This window comes from Podarcis pityusensis, assembly GCF_964106645.2.
Source record: "Podarcis pityusensis genome assembly, chromosome: 8".
In the NCBI taxonomy this organism is placed as follows: Eukaryota; Metazoa; Chordata; class Lepidosauria; order Squamata; family Lacertidae; genus Podarcis; species Podarcis pityusensis.
Genome location: NC_138033.1, coordinates 27,596,253 through 27,616,445, shown reverse-complemented (window position 1 = coordinate 27,616,445; position 20,193 = coordinate 27,596,253). Strand labels below are relative to the sequence as shown.

The 20,193-nt window shown below is 44.3% G+C and overlaps 1 protein-coding gene and 1 long non-coding RNA gene across 3 annotated transcripts in view; one reads left to right on the top strand and one right to left on the bottom strand.

Annotated features, from left to right (window-relative positions):
- MYOM3 (myomesin 3) overlaps positions 1 to 20,193 on the bottom strand; it is a 47,322-nt gene that overhangs the window by 23,801 nt on the left and 3,328 nt on the right. The window contains exons 2-14 of one of the 2 annotated variants that reach the window (XM_081015585.1): positions 17,278 to 17,412; positions 16,660 to 16,734; positions 14,786 to 14,945; positions 13,206 to 13,363; positions 12,543 to 12,638; positions 11,795 to 11,883; positions 8,646 to 8,690; positions 6,679 to 6,819; positions 5,993 to 6,154; positions 4,340 to 4,481; positions 4,055 to 4,254; positions 2,480 to 2,536; positions 1,026 to 1,153 (exon numbers count right to left, since the gene is read on the bottom strand). In XM_081015585.1, coding sequence (XP_080871711.1) covers positions 1,026 to 1,153; positions 2,480 to 2,536; positions 4,055 to 4,254; positions 4,340 to 4,481; positions 5,993 to 6,154; positions 6,679 to 6,819; positions 8,646 to 8,690; positions 11,795 to 11,883; positions 12,543 to 12,638; positions 13,206 to 13,363; positions 14,786 to 14,945; positions 16,660 to 16,734; positions 17,278 to 17,384 — 1,560 coding nt within the window. In that variant the 5' untranslated portion in view covers positions 17,385 to 17,412. Of the gene's footprint in view, positions 1 to 1,025; positions 1,154 to 2,479; positions 2,537 to 4,054; positions 4,255 to 4,339; positions 4,482 to 5,992; positions 6,155 to 6,678; positions 6,820 to 8,645; positions 8,691 to 11,794; positions 11,884 to 12,542; positions 12,639 to 13,205; positions 13,364 to 14,785; positions 15,224 to 16,659; positions 16,735 to 17,277; positions 17,413 to 20,193 lie in introns of those variants that run through there. The other variant, XM_081015584.1, reaches the window with a different exon arrangement.
- The window catches only part of LOC308482508, a 53,067-nt gene continuing 46,434 nt past the window's right edge, over positions 13,561 to 20,193 (top strand). The window contains exon 1 of the long non-coding RNA XR_013989302.1: positions 13,561 to 13,698. This is a non-coding gene — a long non-coding RNA (uncharacterized lncRNA). The remainder of the gene's footprint in view (positions 13,699 to 20,193) is intronic.

Sequence of the window (20,193 nt, the reverse complement as noted above, 5' to 3'; positions counted from 1 at the left end):
CAGCTGCTCTGTGACTGAGCTAGTGTCCTTCCCCTGGCTTGGAGTACTTGGAGCTGAATCAGATCAAAAGGCCCATCTAGTCCTGTTCTCACGGTGGCCAACCAGATGCCTCTGGGAAGCTGCAGGTATCATAAAAGCTGCTACTTTTGCACTCAGCACAACAAAGTGACATATAAGTAAGGTAAAGGTAAAGGCTCCCTGGATGGTTAAGTCCAGTCAAAGGCGTCTAAGGAGATGAGAGAGTAGCTTGGAAAAATTACCCAAGTTCTTGTAATTTGGGGGGTTGAACAATTTGAATAATTTCTGAGTTAATCCATGGCACACTTGGAAGCCCTTGCCCATTTCTAATTAATTTTATTAATTAATTGAAAAGCCATTCTAGGCCATTTTTTAAAAAAAATCCACAGTGGTATACAAAAGTAGCATAAAAACAACACTATAATCGAAACAGTAGAAGAACGTTATGAAAACAGGAACAGTTAAGAGAGAAATACAGAAATAACAGAGTCAAATCCTATAGGTCAGGGAAAAGCTGGGGCAAAAATATAGAGAGATCTTCACAAGATCTTTGAAGCAACTAACAGGAATGTAGGACAGCACTGACTTCAGTTCTGTCCTGTATTTGCCAGCTACAACACCGTTTCCATTCTGCTGCAGTTCAGCTTCCAACAAAAATAACATCTTGCTGTCCTCTGTGGTGAAATGTTATGCAATCAATCAAACAATTAATTAATCACTTTCCATTACATTATTGCACATCATTCATTACAGCGCAAAGGAAATGCAATACACATTGAGGGTGTGTGGGTGGACAGGGGAGTCATAAATGATGTATTGTTAGGTATTGTTTGAGGCTGAAAAGCGCAAGAGCAGTGCTACTGATTGCATTCGCTGGGTTGGTTTTCGTTCCAGACATGGGCTGAATTAGGGAACACCGGCAATTTCTACTCCCATTTCCGATGGACTTCTCCAGCATCCTTAGCAACTAACAGATGGTGCTTCTTGTATGCTCTCTGTGTCCTTACCTTTTCAACAAAGTAACTCAGTGGCTCTTTGCCTCTAGGGTCTGGTTCATCCCAAGAGAGGACAACATATTCTTCCCTGATCTCACTGGCATGAACATTGGTGGGTGGCAAAGGGACTTTGATCTTGGCTGTGGGAGAAAAACAACAAGCCAACCTTTCAGCAATTTAATTTGGAATAGAAAAGGGTTTGCAAGGAAGACCAATTAACAGCCAGATGGATAAAAGTCACCAGATGGAGCAGCCCCCAAAATAGCTGATGAGAAGTATAACTAGAAATTCATGTTTGAAGCCAAATTTATCAAATTCACACATCTGAAACATTATGAGAACTGAAACACAGCCAGATTTCAAAAAACTTTGAACTTTGAACTTATCTGAACTTTGCAATGGAATTCTCCAACCAAATATTTGCAAAAATGCACATATTAGGGGAAAATGGTGAAAATGCATTATATGAGAAGTTCTTGCAAAAGTGTGCACATCAGTCAAAACTGCAGATAGGAGAAATTTAAAACTAAAATGCTGGAGATTTTTTCAGGAAAACCTGCAAATTCAAAAAACGAAACAAACACCCCTGGCAATTTCTGCAGAAACTTGCGGAACTGAATTGAAGAAAAATGAGAGACTTGCAGAAATGAAATCGACAGATCCTTCCATCCCTAGCCACCACTGATCAGACCCCATGGATATAATTTTCATTCTGTTCCAACGCCCAATGTTTTTCAAAGGAGACAGCAGCAATGGTACCTCAACTCTGCCACCAGCATTGCTGCTAGACATGGGTGGGATAGGGCAGTGGTTAAAGTCCAATTGCTGCGTCCAGGGCCAGCCCAGGAGGTTTTGCCTCTTGAGGCAAAATATGAAAATGTTCTCCTCCTCCTTCTCTGCAGCCCCCCGTCACTATCTCCTTCTCTGTGCTCCCTCCTCAGGTGCCTGGAGGTGGCCTAGGGCAGCCCCAGTGCGTTGAATGTGGTGAGGGAGTAAAAGAAGGTGGTGGTGGTAGGTGGTAGGTGGTAGAGGTGGCAGAAGACAGTGAGTGGCACACTTCTTAAAACCTGCATCTCCTGCCTGAGGCAACTGTCTCACCTCATGCATGGGCCGGCCCCAAGTGCATTCATGCAGCCCCCTCACCCCCCTCCAGCACCATCCAGTTAAGCAACAGTGATGGGGAGGGCAACTCTGCAGTGTCACCCAACCACACGCCCCACTTCTAGGAACTAGGGCTCCTCAGGTATTTAAAGTACAGAGAAATCAAGGGAAGTAAATGTTTTTGGAGAACCCCCTTGTTTAACAGAAATGCCCATTCAGAGCCACTTCCATTTTGAGCAAAATATAGTTATTTGGGCATTTCTAGTCTGCTAAACTCCTAAGTGATTGTTAGATATATAAAGAAGTTCTCAGGCACGACATTAATCATTGGTGGGGAAAAGGACAAAGGTCACATGTGAACTTACGTTCCAGTTCATCTTTGGAAACTGTAATTGTCCTAAATCCGTCATCATAAGGGATATCTAGACAGGGAGCAGAGAAGGAAAGAGAAAGAGATGGGGACAAGTGAGGAATCGTGAAAAGAATTACAAATTGAGTTTGGGGGGTGGGGAATGGCCAGGATGCTACCTGGCTTGACTAGGGGGCTGTGGCTGGGAACTGACCTGCCCCCATATATGTGAGCGTGCGCCTCTCTTAGTGGCCTTCAATCCATAGTGGGGGTTAGTCTTGAGCACAGTGGATGAGTTGGTCCCAAAGCTCTTAAGCAACCATCCAATGATGGTATAGAACAGAGCTTTCCAAACTTGTCATGGTGGTGACAGACCTTTTAGACATGCATCATTTCGTGACACAGTAATTCAGTTTTGCATCATTTTGCAACACAGTAGTTAAGCTTTATTAGCAAACCAGAGGTTAAACTAACCCCTTTCCAGCCCCGGGACGAGTGTGGTGAGCATTCGTGCGACACACCTACACACTGCAGCTGACACACTAATGTGTCACAACACACAGTTCGGAAAGCTCTGGTATAGAAGCTAGAAGGCTGAAGCTTGTGCCCTTGCTCTTCAGCTTCCAAAACAATCATGCAGACTTGTGTTAAGCTTGTGCTAGGCTAAATTGGTGGGTGTGGGAGCCTACATGGTGAGGAATAGGGAACAGGGTTCAGAGGATGCATGCCTGATGAGAGCATCCTCCAAGACCAATTCTGCTCCCCTGGGGTCTTCTAAACTGCAAAAGGGCAGAATTCTTCAGAGACAGTCAACATGGCACCCTCCAGATTTTGGTGGGCTCCTGCTCCCATCAGCCTCAGCCAGCATGGTCAGTGGTCAGGGATGATGGGAAGTGAAGTCCAACAACACCTGGAGGGCACCACTTTGGCTACCCTTGGTTTAAGGAACCTTAAAGTTGGGAGAAGTCCCCCCTTTCCTTACTGTCACCATTTTGAACTACGGTGGACTCTTGTATGCAAAGTGCTGCAGTTGCTAGTTTTTTTGTTCTTCTTGTTTTAGGCTGGGCCAGAATAATCAGCCTAGATTTTTTTCCTGGTCACTTTTGGGGTATGGCAATAATCTTAGGGAGTTGTTTAAAATGTGTTAATTTTTGTCAGGGGGGCTTACAAATAAGATGAGGTGGAAGAGAAGTAGAAGAGGATTTTGTCTTCTCTCTCTGTTTCATAAACAAGGAAAAAAACCTATGTTGCTGAGCTGCTTTCAAAGCAGACCAGTGATATTCCCATATGTCTTCCAGAATGGATCACTGGGAATGATGCTCTGTTGTGACATAGTGCCATTGGCCGGGGCATTCTTGGGGGGACACTGACTGCCCCCACCAGCCACTTTTGATAGGACATGTGACATTACTCTGAGTGGTACTGCACAGATCTATTGCTCTTGAAGTCTGCTGACACAGGGTAATTGTTCTGTGTTTTGAACATTAAAATTATTTTATTTGGGATTACTGGTGGGTTTTATGATCTTGGAGGCTGCCTTGGATGTTAAGAAAATAGCAATTGTTTTGGAGCAATTAAAAACCCAATGTACTTAGCACTCTTTTGCTGTCATTTGGGTCTATCATTGTCACTGGGTCGCTGTCCTTCGATGGGTTACTGATGCCTGCACGGTTGACGGCCTTTACTCGGAATTGGTATGTCTTCCCTTCAGTGAGACCTAAAACAGGAGATCTGCAGGCTTTCACGAGCTTATCATTGCACAATACCCATTCGTCTGTGCCTGCTTCACACCTGGAAAAAGAAGGACCTTACAGTTTGGGTGCAACATGATCTGGGAAAGAAAGAGATAACAGATCTGTGGCTTCTGAGGACAGACCTCTCAATGTAATAGCCGATGACAGGACTTCCACCATTATCACTGGGAGTAATCCAGGAAAGTATGAGACTGTTTCTATTCACGTCATGGCATTGCACGCTGAGGGGTGACCCAGGAGCTCCAGCAGTTTCAGCCTCAGCATCTAAAGATAAGAAAAAGCCATGCTTAGATGGTTTCCAGTAGGTCAGGTTGGCCCATAAGCTAGAATGGCTCCCAAGTTTATCTTCTGGCCCTTGAAAGCATGGTCAAGTTTTAGAGAAGGCATTGTACAAAATTCATCTACAGTAGGTATGTGGAACTGAATCCGACCTGTGGACTGGGTCCTTATCTCCCCCCATTCACCCACAGGGCAAGCCTGAAAGGTAGGTGGGACCATTCACTAGATCTCACAATGACAACCGGTGACTCATTTTTAACACAACGCTCTGTAAACCCTGACAATTAGTTGGTTGTCAGGATTTGTATAGCGCTGTGCATGGAAGCCCTGGCAATCAGCTGATCAGGAGGGCTTGCAAAGCAGTATGCACAGAGAGCCAGAGTGGTGTAGTGGTTAAGAGTGGTGGACTCGTAATCTGGTGAACTGGGTTCGCTTCCCCGCTCCTCCACATGCAGCTGCTGGGTGACCTTGGGCTAGTCACACTTCTCTGAAGTCAATCAGCCTCACTCACCTCACAGAGTGTTTGTTGTGGGGGAGGAAGGGAAAGGAGAATGTTAGCCGCTTTGAGACTCCTTCGGGTAGTGATAAAGCGGGATATCAAATCTGTCAGGGAACTGCCATCAGTGCCGGAGGGAGAGAGCAAAAGCCAGAGGGATTCCAGAGAGCGTCCAGGGATCGGGAGAAGCAGCCCATCTTCTGGGGAAGAGAATCAGCGTAGCCCCAGTGGAGAAGGGGGGCAGATGGGGGAAGCAGCGAGACGGTCTCATGACTCCTTGCCTGGGACCAGCAGGGAGAATAGGGGTCCTCCGTTGCCTACGCCCTCCTTGCGCAGAAGGCTTTCGCGCAGAGAGAGTAGGAGGAGACTAGGCGTCAAAGAGCTTCTTTGCTGGAAGAAGTTTAAGAAACACCCACTGACGGATTCTGCCAGCAATTGAGTCAGCCACGGGTGAGTGGCTGTCCAGACAGAAAAGGTTCTCTTTGGCAACCCACCCAGGTGTTTGCACCCAGCCGGGGAGATAGACACCTGCTTACGCACGAGCAACCCCTAGAACCATTACAAAATCCAAACTCTTCTTTGCAAGCCCTGACAATCAGCTAATTGTTGGCACTCACTAAGCACGATGCAAGGAGCTGTGAAGGTGCCACTGTTCAGCTGATGGCTGGCACTTGCAAACCCTCTTTCAGCCCAGATGCATCTTTACCTGCCCTGCACTTGACCTCCTCAATGGCATCAGGTGTAGGGCTGGTGCATGTGGTTTTGCCAAAACAGCCTCATGGGCTAAATGGGAAGACCTGCTGGACCTAAGTCTGTAGGCAAGAGGTTCCTTACCATTGACCTGTGGTTTTGCTTTTGCTTTCTCCCTAAAGACTGTAAGGCTCTAAGCAGGACCTACGTTCTTTTTAGTTCCATACAGACCATTGACATTTTAGGGCCTTTGTAAATTACAATTATACAACAATGCCATCACCAAACAGCAGCAAACAAGTGCACCTACCCCTAACAAACACATAAGCTCTTTGCTCGTTGTACCCATCATGTGTTGGTATGCGGATGCTGTAAAACCCTTCATCCTCTTTGTAAGCGCAAGAGACTGTCAGGGAAGCCTCCTGGGCCTCACACTTCATTTGCCGGCGATCAGAATCTCTCAGCAACTCACCTGAGTGCAAGAGAAAGATGGTAACTGAGGACTTACCTGGTCGGTGGCTTCCTACCAGAGCTAAAACGTAGCAAAATTTCAGAATGTGAAATTATAATTCCAGCCCTATTTGGGAATGTTAATGGAAAATTAAATGCAGAGGGTATTCTTGCATAAACACTCAATCTTGGATAATCTGTTTAAGAATTTCGTCCCCAAATTCATTTAATCTCTTCTTCCAGCATTCATTTGGGAGAAGCCAGGTGCCTTTTTCCCCTTTTCCCCCAAGAGAAATTTTTGTGTAATTAGTACCAGGAACCAGGTATGTAGCATCAGGAGTCATGTGGCCCCCAAAAAGTTCCCTGTAAGGGAATGTGGCCCTCAGGCTGAAAAATTATTCCAACCCTGGTCCGAAGTGTTGGCTGTATTGGGGCCCCACTTCAGACAACAAAATGTCTTTGGCCAGGATTTTCTTAATACTTGTCAAATGGCAATAGTCATGGATGGTGGGGTGTTTTTTGGGGGGAGGGGTTACAAATACAGACCATCTCTGAACCAGCAGATGTCTCGTTGGTATTCCTGCAAGTCTGAAGTAAAAGTGCAGCAAAGCATGAAGGGCTCCTTTTCTCTGGAAAAGACAGGCCTCAGAGTGCTAGCAAAGTCAGCTTCCAGGTCCCTGAGTGACTCTAAAAAGAGAAGATGAGGTTAGGTAAGAGCATCTGGCCTTGCCAGATGTAAGGAGATAGCGATTTCCATCCAGTGCATCTGGCTGTTAACCAAAAGGTTGGTGGTCTGAGCCCACCCAGGGACAGCTGTGGGCATGATTCCTGCATTGCAGGGCGTTGGACTAGATGACCCTTGTGGTCCCTTCCAATTCTACAGTTCTATGATTCGACGATCTGTTCATCACAATCAGTGCTATTTCCATTCCGCTACAGTTCAGCTTCTGCTAAAACCTAACTTTGATCATCTCACTATCTCCTATGGCCAAAACTAATGTGATTAGGTAAAGGTAAAGGGACTCCTGACCATTAGGTCCAGTCGTGGCCAACTCTGGGGTTGCGGTGCTCATCTCGCTTTATTGGCCGAGGGAGCCGGCGTACAGCTTCCGGGTCATGTGGCCAGCATGACTAAGCCACTTCTGGTGAACCAAAGCAGCGCACAGAAAGGCCGTTTACCTTCCCACCGGAGCGGTACCTATTTATTTACTTGCACTTTGACATGCTTTTGAACTGCTAGGTTGGCAGGAGCAGGGACCAAGCAACGGGAGCTCACCCCGTCGCGGGGATTCAAACCGCCGACCTTCTGATCGGCAAGCCCTAGGCTCTGTGGTTTAGACCACAGCGCCACCCACATCCCAGTGTGATTAATGATGCAATTAATTAATTTAAATGCATTTCAGAGGAAGTGAAATGTAAAACACAATGCAGAAAACAACTAATTATTTACATCACGTTTGCAGATCAAAAAACCCAACCATTTCCATTCCTGACTTCTAATGAACATGTGAATTGTAACAATTTCTGCTCCGGTTTTCCATTTCTGTTAGAACTCTCTAGACGTCTGCAGCTTTCGGCTGCCACAAACAGCCAAGCTCACAAGCAGAAGACAGTGCATGGAGCTAATCTCTGCTCTTTGCATCCAGTTTAAGGAAAGTGTGGAACTGCTGTGTTTGACTCATTCATTATTTTTATTGGGCATCTATACAACCCCCTCCTCCAATCATATCTATGCTATTTTTAAACCCACTTTAGGGCTCCTCCAGACAACTTGTTTATTGAGCATTTATCCTGATTTGCTTACAAAAACACTTACCTGGAGTTTATACAATGTGCAGACTTTATTTAACATTCATTCTGGTATGTTTGCAGGGAGGTTATGTAGCTTCTAGCATTCATCCTGATTTGCTTGCACCTACCCTCCTTCTTCCATTCTGAACAAGTACAAAGGGGTTCTCTCCATGAGCAAACGTGTTGTGCCACAAATCCTGTGGCAGCCATTTTGTGACTGGTGCTCACAACACACTCTCAAAATTCCAAATGTGCCCACAGGCCCTGAAAGGTTGGCAACCCCTGGAGTAAAGCTTATTTGAAACAGGAACCTTTCTCTCTCTCCACAGAATAGACATAGACCTGCTTCCCAGTCACCATTTAGACATTCTTCCAGTGGCATAGCAACCCCTGCCAGCACCTGGGGCGGACCAAAGATGTTGAGCTTTTTTGGGGGAAATCGAAGTTGTTGAGCCCCCTGAGGAACTGCAGTGGTGTCCGCAAACTCCCCTGACACACAGCAGCCAACTTAAAACACTGCAGACCCCGTGCTGCCCTACAGAGCCCCATGATGCCCTATGGGTGCCCCCCTCCACCCCTGGCTACCTATGCAACTGCTTTCTCCCCAGTATTCCCATCTCATCATTTGGGCAACAAAATGGCCCCAAACTGTACTATGAAGTCACATGCCAGGCTAAACCAATATAGAGAAAACCACAAAAGAATAAAAGTTTTGTACTTACTTTTATATATCTCTGAGTCAAATCCAGACTCCTTTCCATAATATTCTACCAAAAAAAAAAAAAAAAAAGAGAGAGGAAGGGAATTGATGAGATAGGCATTATATATACTTATTTTTTATTTTATTTTTATAAATTTTAATTAGTGTTTTAACATATCATTTTCAACAGTAATTAAACATACCTTTATATCTTATTCAATTTTTTGACTCCCATCAGTCCTGTCTGAAAATTTTCCAATCTAATCTCTTAATATGCATTTCTTATTTTCTTATTTTCCCTATTACATTTCAAATTCATAACCAATATCTCTATCTTTTTCTACTTTGTAACACTTCATATATTTCTCCTTACAAAACTTCTTGTAGTCCTACTAGCGTAATTTGTTGGTTACAGTTGCTCTTCAAATAATTCATATACTTCTTCCAATCTTCTGTAAATCTCTGGTCCCGCAGGTTTCGAATCCTTCCTGTCATTTTGTCCAGTTCTGCATAGTCCATTAATTTCGTCTGCCATTCTTCTTTTGTCGGAATGGCATTATATATACTTATAGCTGGGATGAACAATCTGTGGCCCTTCAGAAGTCATTGGTCATCCTCAGTGAGCACAACCAATGGTAAGGGATGACTGGAGTTGGAATCCAACAACATCTGGAGGGCCATAGGTTCCCAGTTCCTGGTTAATAGAATTGTATTTCAGTTCTCAGAGTCTAAATAATAATGCCCAGGAGCTGATCAGCAGATCCTCCAAAGCAGTGTTCACATTCCCCATTTCCCCCAGGGTCATAGCTCAGTAGTTTTGCATGCAAAAGGACTGGGTTCAATCTCTGGTTTCTCTAGGTAGGGCTGGGAAAGACCAGTCTCTGTCTGAAACCTAGGAGAGCTGCTAACAGTTTGTGCAGCAACAATCTTGAGCTAGATGGGTCCATGGGCTGACTTGGAATAAGGCAGCTTTCTATGCTCGTATCAACATTGAAGAATTCCAGAAGCAGTTCTGGTGGGTTTCCTTTGGATGAGAGGGTGCTAAAGCCTTGGAGGGTTCTGAATTGTTTGGTTTATTTTGAAGTATACAGGCAGAGCATAAGTGAAGGTAGGCACTCTTGGAAGGCAGCAGGTCTGCTAACTCACATTAGATATCTAGAGCAACTTTCCCCCAACCAGGTGCCCTTCAGATACTTTGGACTGCAACTCCCATCAGCTCCAGACAGCATGGCCAATGTCCAGGGATCACGGGAGCTGTAGTCCAGAACATCTGGACAGCACCAGGAGGCTGCCCAAGAGAAAGGCCGTATGTCTCCACAATGTGCTTAGAGGTCACTTGCAGATCTCACTGTCTTGGCCTCATAGCTGTAGAGGAAAATTTCCTATATACCACCAAAGGAAAATCCCAGTGGGTTACAGGGATCCATAATTGAAACAAAATAAAAAAAAATTCCTTCCAGTAGCACCTTAGAGACCAGCTAAGTTAGTTATTGGTATGAGCTTTCGTGTGCATGCACACTTCTTCAGATACACTGAAACAGAAGTCACCAGACCCTTATATATAGTGAGAGTGTGGGGAGGGGTATTACTCAGAAGGGTGGTGGGAATGTGTGATTGGCTGATAGGTGTGGTAAACCTGTTGATGACTGTTAACGACTGCAATTGGTCTTACAGGAAAAATCAAGGGGAGAGATGGCTAAAAATAGCTTTATCATATATAATGAGATAAGAATCCAATGTCTCTATTCAGACCAGGTCTCTCCATGGTTTTAAGTTTGGTAATAAGTTGCAATTCAGCAACTTCTCTTTCCAGTCTATTTCTGAAATTCTTTTATAATAAGATAGCTACTTTGAGATCTTGTATAGAATGTCCTGGGAGATTGAAGTGTTCTCCTACTGGTTTCTCTGTCTTGTGATTCCTGATATCAGAAGGGATCTATAATGGAACAGATGGGGCCTGAACCAAAGTAAACACAGGAAACAATCTGGTAAACATCGTGGATGATTAAATTATATGTTGCTTCTGTTACAATGGGTCGTTGCTATAACAGCAGATTAAGGTAATTTTGCATCACATGGAAAGTCTTCCATTTCCATTTTTACTGCAAGGAACTTCAGGCTCCTGAACAAATATTTTGTTTTATCATTATGATGATGGTTTATTAATTTATACACTGCTTACTTGCCAAGGTGGCTTCTAAGTGGAAGAATTTAGAACAAAAACTAAATAATCAATAAAACAAGGTCAAAATAAAAATTTCTATGAAACATAAACACCAGTAAAACTTTTAAAAACAAATATGCATAACTCAGTTATATTGCCTAGGTAAAGTAAGGACAGATCGTGAAGCTGAGGCTCCAATACTTTGGCCACCTCATGAGAAGAGAAGACTCCCTGGAAAAGACCCTGATGTTGGGAAAGGTTGAGGGCACGAGGAGAAGGGGACGACAGAGGACGAGATGGTTGGACAGTGTTCTCGAAGCTACGAACATGAGTTTGACCAAACTGAAGGAGGCAGTGGAAGACAGGAGTGCCTGGCTTGCTCTGGTCCATGGGGTCACGAAGAGTCGGACACGACTAAACAACTAAACAACAACAACAACAAGGTAAAGTAAAGGGACCCCTGACCATTAGGTCCAGTCATGGCCGACTCTGGGGTTGCGGCGCTCATCTCACTTTATTGGCTGAGGGAGCTTTCGGGTCATGTGGCCAGCATGACTAAGCTGCTTTGGCAAACCAGAGCAGCACACGGAAACGCCGTTAACCTTCCCGCCGGAGTGGTACCTATTTATCAACTTGCACTTTGACGTGCTTTCGAACTGCTAGGTTGGCAGGAACTGGGACTGAGCAACGGGAGCTCACCCCGTCACAGGGATTTGAACCACCGACCTTCTGATCGGCAAGTCCTAGGGCTGCTGAAATAAACAGGTTTTCCCACAGGAGGCTAAAACAATACAGCATGGCCACCTGCCTAATGTCAATAAGCAGGAAGTCCTAAAGCACAGCTTTTACCATGTTAAAAGATTATCTCCTCACAAATGAGAAACAAACATTATGTACAAACCCCAAACATTTTGCAACGGGGAAGCTGCAAGTAAGGTTCCTGAGAGAGTCCTAAAGCATTTTAGAGAGCAAAGAAAATCACTTCCCCCTTGCCCACGTCCACTTACTCCTGACGAGCACCGTGGCAAATGAATAGGCTTCGCCATAAGCGTTTTTCACTTCTACACTGTATTCAGCAGAATCATCCAAGGAGCATCTGAAAGAAAGAGAGGAAGCTAAAAGCACCTGGCCCTGAGGGGGCCCCAGGAGGCCTCAACAGCAATGAGCGCCAGACCAGGGTCCAAGGGCAGGAATAGGATGCCTTTTTCAGCCAGAGGGCCACAATCTCTTGAGGGGAACCTTCTGGGGGCCACATTCAAGTGGTGGTTGGGGCCAGAGGCAAAGGTGGGCAGAGCAATTGATGGGATTCTTAACTTTGCAGACTAGGCTGTATTCTAGCCGCACAAAAGTGAAAGGTACACCTATACATATACACACACCTTCATCCTTCAACCAGGAAATAAGAGCCATCATTGTACTTCAAGGACCCGTTCCAGCTAGGCAAAGGCACTTGTGTAGGGTGAAGAGGAGGGCCAGGGAGGGGGAGGGGCTTGGGATGGGGCATGGCCTAGGGAGAATCTCAAGGGATAGACAAAGAGGCTGGGAGGGTCACAGTCTCTTGAAAGTGTTGGGGTGCCACACGGCTTTCAGTCCGGAAGCCCCAATTCCTAATATACAAGTGCGTGCTTATTTTTAATACATGTGGTTGGACTATTAAGACATTCTGCAGAGATCTCAGAGGAGAAATGGCACCTGATGTTTCAGAAAAGATAAATCACAATCTGGCTTTTCCTTGCTTTCATGCAAGTCTGTTACCTGCTGATGTCCAAAGTCAGCATTCCAAACTCATTCTTCATCTTATATTTCCCCGCTGGAGCCAGACGAGGGTCAATCCGAACTCCATTTTTATACCTAGTCAGGTGCAAATAAACAAACACAGAGACATGAAAATAAGCAGCAAGGCCAGATTTCAGGTAGGGATGCATGAATCTGTAAATTTTGGTTATCTAAGTTTCTCGTTTTGCCAATCTTAAATTCAGTGCTCCATGTTTCCCTGACATTTTGTGGTTTTTTAAGAAATGGAAAGAAGTCCTCATGATAATTTGTAGCATTTTAGTGCCAATTTCCCCTAAGAAGCATATTTCTGTATGCAGTTTTTTTAAAATAAACATTTTGTTTTGCAAGCCATCTCTCCTAATATAATGCATTTTGTGTCATTTTCACTAATAAATGCATTTGTGTGCGCGCTTTAACCAAGCAGATACATCTTCATACACTTTACTTGGCTGGAGAACTTCATTTCAAGTTTCAGAGAAGTATGAATGCCAAAAGAATGACGGGGTTTCCCTTTGCATATTGCTGCAAAAAGAGTGGTTTTAGCAGGGTCACCTTTAAATGCAGACTGAATAACATTCCGCACCCGCAGCCCTAATTGCAGGGGACTCTTGAAACTGAATTCTTCCATCTCTGCCCACTCACCAAGTCACCTCTGGCAGAGGAGAAGCCAGAACTGTACATTCCAGTTTGACGCTCATTCTTTCCCAGACTGCGTGAGCCCGGAGAGGGATCCAGAACATGGGCGGCCGGCAAGAAAGCAGCTCCATGACCTCCTTTTCCAACTGTGCCTTTGCTTCAGCCTAGGACAAGGACCACAAACAGCTTTAAAACCTTTTATCTTAGTGTTCTATAAATACACTTGCAGGAACTGGGCAGGCAACTCTTAACACCCTTCTGTTTTCTGCTACAGAATAATCAGGCAGGCCCTTTCTGGAAGCTGCCTTATATGGAGTCAGACTATTAGACCATCTAGCTCAGTATCGTGTACACTGGCTGGCAGCAGCTCTCAAAGGCTTCAGACAGAGCGTCAAGCCTGTGACGGTATCTCATGGAACAGCTCTCCCAGGAAGCTTAAGTTTGTCAGCCTTTCATGGGAGGGATTCAGGAGCATACTGTAAATTTTAAGTTTGTGCAGGTAAGATGCCGCCTCGGTGCACTAAATCCAAATATATACCTTTGCAGCTAGGAAAGGTATATCGACTGAAAAGTGTGGGATATAAACAAATGATTTACAGGACGATGTCTGACATGCAGCTTACCTGTCACAGTATTTCTATTTAAATCATAGAAATTTGCATCTATACATATAAATCCGTATATGCAGATACGTGTCCTCCTGGGCTGGATCCAGCTAACTTCTACTCAGAGTTGACCTATTGAAATTAATGGTCATTGCTAACTTGGGTCCATTAATTTCAGCAGATCTATTCCAAGTAAATGTTAGGGGAGAGCAGCCCCATCCTTTCTGGAGATATATAAGTGGCCACTGTATGGAAGTCGCATGTCCACAATTTTGGAAATCTAACACGTTCCTTTATCTTATAATGTACTGTTTCACAGAGCTACAATGGTTGGAATGGTTTAACAGTAAATCCACCTTCTCTGGGGCTCTGTGTGGGGTAATGGTGGTCCCCTAACAACTCTCAGCACCCTTAAACTACAGTTCCCAATATTCTTTGGGGGAAGCCATGACTGTTTAAAGTGAGATGAAGCTGCTTTAAATGTATAGTGCATATCGGGCTGAAGGGGCTTCAGGACTCAGAACTAACCAGGAGGTGTCAATGAACACTGAGATTCCTTCCTGGCTTGGTTATTTTACCTGCTGGTTGTTAACCCACTTGCTATAACAACAGAGTATCTACATACAACAGTCAGGCTCTCTTTTCGCAAACCACGGAGCGCTGACCCTTTCTTGTCCCATCTAACATACATAACTTTAATCTGTTGCTCGGGCAGAAATCACTGCCAGAAAGCAATGGAAAAGTATCCACACATGCGCAGAGCCAGACATTCCTCCTCCGCAAAGCTGCAGCCTTGAGGCTGATCTTCATAGTGCAATTTGCAAGCTTCCAGACTGGCCCCAAGCTGGTGGATGGATGTGAGTTGAAATGCTACGCAAAAGTATCACTGAAAGTTTGTATCCGCCCAGTGAACTTTGCCTCTGTGGATGCTGCTGGCTCTTGACTCTCAAACAACCCACTTTAAGCTGCTCCTCCCCTTACCTTCCTCCGCAGAGCCTTTTTGTCAGCTCTCACACGCAAGGCCCGGCAGTTCCGAATGACCGTTTTCTCCAGTTTCTCTATTTCGTTCCCAAAACGAACTCTCTTCTGTCCTCTTTTCTCTAGCTCCAAAACAGTAGTCTTCTGCCTCATTTTCGTTTCCCTGAGGACAGAAAGCATAAAATATATAGCATCCAGCTTTCCATGTCCTCTCGCAGGGTTCAAGTTGTGGGATGTAATCCACTGAGAGCAGTCAAGTACAACATTCCTTGTTTTCCTAGAGTGGACATGCAAAGGAATGTTTGGTCCAGCCAGGCGAAACTTCCTGTTCCTCCTGGCCTGGAGCATCCTTCCTTGCATGTGACTAGTGGGTGGGTATGACCTTTCCAGACCTGGTAAAAGGACAAGGCATGCTGCCACTCTCTCCTCTTCCATCTTCCTTTAGTCCTGCGAACTTCCTGGAATGAACTGCTGGCTGCCAGCCAAGCAGTCCCTCAGGTCATCTCCCTTATGGGGTACACCTCTTTTATACGTTTGTAACTTTAAAGCCTGCCTTCAGGGATCACACTGTGCTCTGCCTGATCGTGAGTAAACTTTCTTTTTACTGTTTATGAATAAAACTGTGGTGTCTTTATTGTTTTAGGAGAGATTCAAGGGGTCTTACCAGGAAAATATTAGAACACATTTCAATCTGGACAAGCCAGATTGAATCACATATTGTTTTAAGAAACTCACACGAGTTTTCAACTAGTTTTCTGCTGTGTAGAGGGGAATGCACTCTGCTAAATAAAGGAACTTGCATCAGGAGCTCGTCCTACACTCGAGTAGGACCCTGGCAGAGACACATGCCCGACTGGCACATTCTCTCCCTCCTGGTTGATTGTCCGGGAGCTTCAAAAGCTTTCTTCTGCCCGAACATCACAGCGACCGATGCCAACAGACAATGGCACACTAAGGGATCCGCAGTCTTCACAGCTTGCGTAACAGACCTCAGCAACTCAGCATTTTGGCTAATCTACTTTATTTCCATATAAACACACACGGAGCACTGTAACATGGCTCCCTCTCTCTCTAGCATCAGACAGTAAAAAGAAAGAACAAAGGACAATAATCCCACTTCACGGAACACAGTAACACAAACATCCTGTCCCTGTCACTTCCCATTCTGTGGAGTCAAAACATACACCATCAGGTGATAGACAACAATGCCATGACTGCAATCATGGAGCAGGAATTCTAACACTTGCTAGTGCAAGTTAGGAAGGATATTAATATATCCTCTTGGGGCCCCCTGAACATTCCCACACAGGTTTTGCCCGAACTAGCAATCTTTATCCTTTTTCATTCTCTCTGCCTCTACAGTCAGAGGCAGTAATGCTTCTGAATACCAGTTGCTGGAAGCCACAGGAGCGGAGATGGCTCTTGTGCTCATGTTCTGCTTGCCAGTTTTCCACAAGCATTTGGTTAGCCCCTGTGAGAACAGGAGGCTGGACTAAATGGGCCATTGGAATGATCCATTAGGCTCTTCTTATGTTCTTAACCTATGAGCAGGGCTCTAGATGGTGGGCAGCCAATATGGTACCCTCCAGATACGTTTGGGCTCTCAACGCACATTAGTCAGCATGGCCAATAACCAGGGATTTTTGGAGCTGAACCACATCTGGAGGGCATCGCATGACTATCTTCTTATGCTCGCAGGTATGGCTCCAGAAAATTAATGCGTCCAAAGGTTTGCTGGTGATATCAGTTCACATTCATGCAGCAGACAGATTTTATGCAAATGTACACAGTTCAATCACTAAGATAACTGACCCTAACTGAACTCATTATGCTTTAGAATTTTGGAAAAGTTTGCTCTAGTAAGCTACTGGACCTACCATGATTTTTCCGATGTCAATGCAAGTGCAGATGCTATGGACAAATCCAGACGTGTGAAGCCCTCTTCTTCTTCACTGTTGCCCCCAAGGTTGAGAAAGCAGATAGAAATGAAAGATTTCATGAATACCAAAGAAGTACTACAAGGTGCAGCGAGGGAGATATATAACAGGACAAGTTCAAAAACAAAAATGTTTCACATGGCCTAGAGGTGCCAAAACCCCCCAGCCTGTTTCTAAATACAACAGCACTATACTCAGTTAGGGATGGGTGAATCTGTCAATTTCAGTTTCTCCCTGTTTCCCATTTGTCCAATCTTAAATTCAGATTCCTGGCATTACAAATGGCAACTCCGCTCATATGATATGCTGAATATCCAAACTGCAGTGACATTCTCACAGGAATGCTAGCAATCCCTAATGAATTTTGTGAATCTTCCAAAGTTTCGCTCTTAGTTTTCGTGAACTCATAAAATTTATCACAAAAGGTTTACATTATCTGAAATTCTGGTATTCACTGTTAGCGCGCGCGCACACACACACTATATATATATATATATATATATATATATAACACTTTGGAGCACTGGGTTTTGTCATCTCATTCATTCCTTGGCTAACCTGGTCCTGAACTTTGCCTTCCTTGTTCTAGAACTCATTTGTAGATTTCTGTGCCTCTCCTCCTTTTGCTCGTCTTCCCTGCGGTGGGAAAAGCTTCGTATTTCCATGATGGACACTTATGGGGGGAGGGAATTCCTGTCAGAAACAATAACATCAAATGTTCATGAAAATAACAGACAAAAATGCAAAATTGCATAGAGACATTTGTATGTATGGAAAAATTCAGACTAAAATGCTGGTGTATTTTTATGAGAACATTAGAAAAGAAAATGGAAAATGATGTGGAAAATGTGAAGAATTTGCTTGGAAAAAAATGAGAAACCGAGAGAACTGAAAATTGATGAATTTACCCATCCCTGTTGAAGAAGACACACACTAATTCATCCATCCATTCATTCAGTTAGTTAATTAGTTATTTGCTTTCTCTTGCCCAGGATAACCCAAAGCAACTTACAACCAAACAGACAATAAGCCCCACCTAGATATGTTAAAACCAAGATAAATTATTCAGGTGAATTATCTCAGAAATTACTCAAAATACTTGTTAGACAACACAGTCTCCAAATCTGTAAAATGAAACTCCCATTTAACTCACTGGATTTAAATAGGTTTTTTGTCTTTGGCATGTTGGTTTTATTGTGTGTCTCAAGTTCTGTTTGGAAGATGCATTTTCTGTTTTAATTAGAACATCTGAGGCTAATACTTTTAATAAACTGTTTATGCTTGAATGCAAGTAACGGGTTTTAAAATAGCCCATGTGTTAAACTGTTGCAGTGAACACAAAACACTCAGACTTAACTGTGCATGTGTTCCCATCACTCTTGCATCAACAGAGCTCAGGCAAGAGGAAGCATAAGAACTGCAGCAAGTCGAAAGACAATTGTCTTAAATTCAGGATGAAAATAACACTTAGCAGCTGCGAAATTGATATAAATAAATTAGTATTCTTTAGTATTACATTATAGACTTTATTTAGATTTTATTAAGACATTATTTAGACTTTACATTATTAAAAATGAGGTCATTGCTCCTTTAGTCCAGAATCCCAGGTGTGTAACCTGATATCTGTAACACCTAGCACTGGGGTCACCAATCCAGTGCCCTTGAAGGATTACACTGGAGCTGCTGGGCAAGTTCCCCAGACTCTGAGCTTTCATTTTAAAAAAGACATCAGTCTCTAGCCCTCCTAGAAAGAAAATTATGGGGTAAAATGTGCAGGTACCTTCAAAATGACTTCTGCGAAAAGAGAGTGCAATGTGGACACATGGTATATTTTTCCTGCTACTGAGGAAATAACACACACACACACACACACACACACACACACACACACCTGTTATTAAATAGCAATAGCAAAAGTGTATGCATTAACAGTTAAACCACTCTGAGAATTGTAGCTTTGTGAGGAGACCAGGGGTCTCCTCATAAGTCTCGTTATGCTTAATCCCAGAGTCACCTGTGAGAATAGGATACTAGACTAGATAGGCCATTGGACTGATCCACTTAGGTGCTCTTTGCGTTCTTACGCAAATAAACTATAGTAACCAGAATTCTTTGGGGGAAATCACAAAGGTTTAAAGTGATATGATGTGGCTTTAAATATATAGTACTTGGAGTCCCTGATTTTTAGGGGCCACGTGGCACATTTGGCAATCTAAGGAACTATTGTGGGCTCCACAAAATTCATTTTCACTAAAGAAAGATTGCTGCTGCCCACAAAACAGGCAATCACCTAGACACCCACCAAAACAAAACACAGACCAAAGAAGCAGGCAACAGACACCCCGCCCCATATCAGGCACTTCCCTAAACAGCCACCAGTAAAGAGTCAACACCCCTTTAATTTTAAAAACTGGAAGGGGAGAGGCTGTTGCCAGGCACCAAGTGGGAGGGCATTCAATGGTGCCATTTCTGGGACTCCAGCAATCCAGCAATATACTCATGAGCAAGTCCTCTCGACATACTCTGAAATAAATGCCTTCGTCTTGAAGGATTTGCTGTACTCTGGTATACATTGCTAGATGATTTAACAAGAAGTTCAGGAGATGAGAACATGCAGTATGCTCCACTGATTTGTAATGAGGGTCACCCCGTAAATAAATAAATACAGGAGAGGTTAATTCTGTGTGGAGAGGGATGACAAGGGTCTGACAATTTTTGTTTCTCCCCCCTCCCCCCAGTCTTAAGTTCAGTCCTTCACGTTTCATCAACAGTGTGCAATCTTTCTTTTAGAAGTCACCATGAAAAGCCACCAGCATTTTAGTGCAAATTTCTCCTAATACTAAAACTTGCCCAATATATACATTTTTGCAAAGCATTTCCCCACTAACGGAACCTTTTATGCATCCTATTTTCACCAATATATGCATTTCTGTCAGGGCCTGCCCAGCCATTAGGACGGGTGAGGCCACCACCTCAAGCCATGGAAGCCCCCAAGGCGGCAGGGGCAGGACAGGGTGGTACTTCCCAATTGGCCACAAGCAGTGCAATGGGATGGGCTGCTCCTGATTTCTATGCACACCTTACCCAAGTACTTACATTTTTGTACACATTACTTGGCTGGAGAACTGCACTGGAAAATTTGGAGAAGGGATGGCTGTGTTTCATTTTCCCTATTATTTCAGAAAGGGCATATTCATTAAGTTTTCTTTTAAATGCCTCCTTTGTCCGTATTGGCACACAATGCGAAGCACACAATGGCTTAGCGCATACTACGCAACTGTCCCGTTTTAAGCAGGACATCCTGGATTAACAGAAGCCTTCCTGGACTTCCGGGTTGGCGCCATCGCCGAATGGCGGACTCCCTCCGAGCTCCGGAGGGAGCCTGCTCGGCAGGGGCTGGGTCCTACCGCACCGGCGATGCGGGGACCCTTAAAAACCACGGCCACGAGGGCCGTGGACATGGAGACTCGGCTG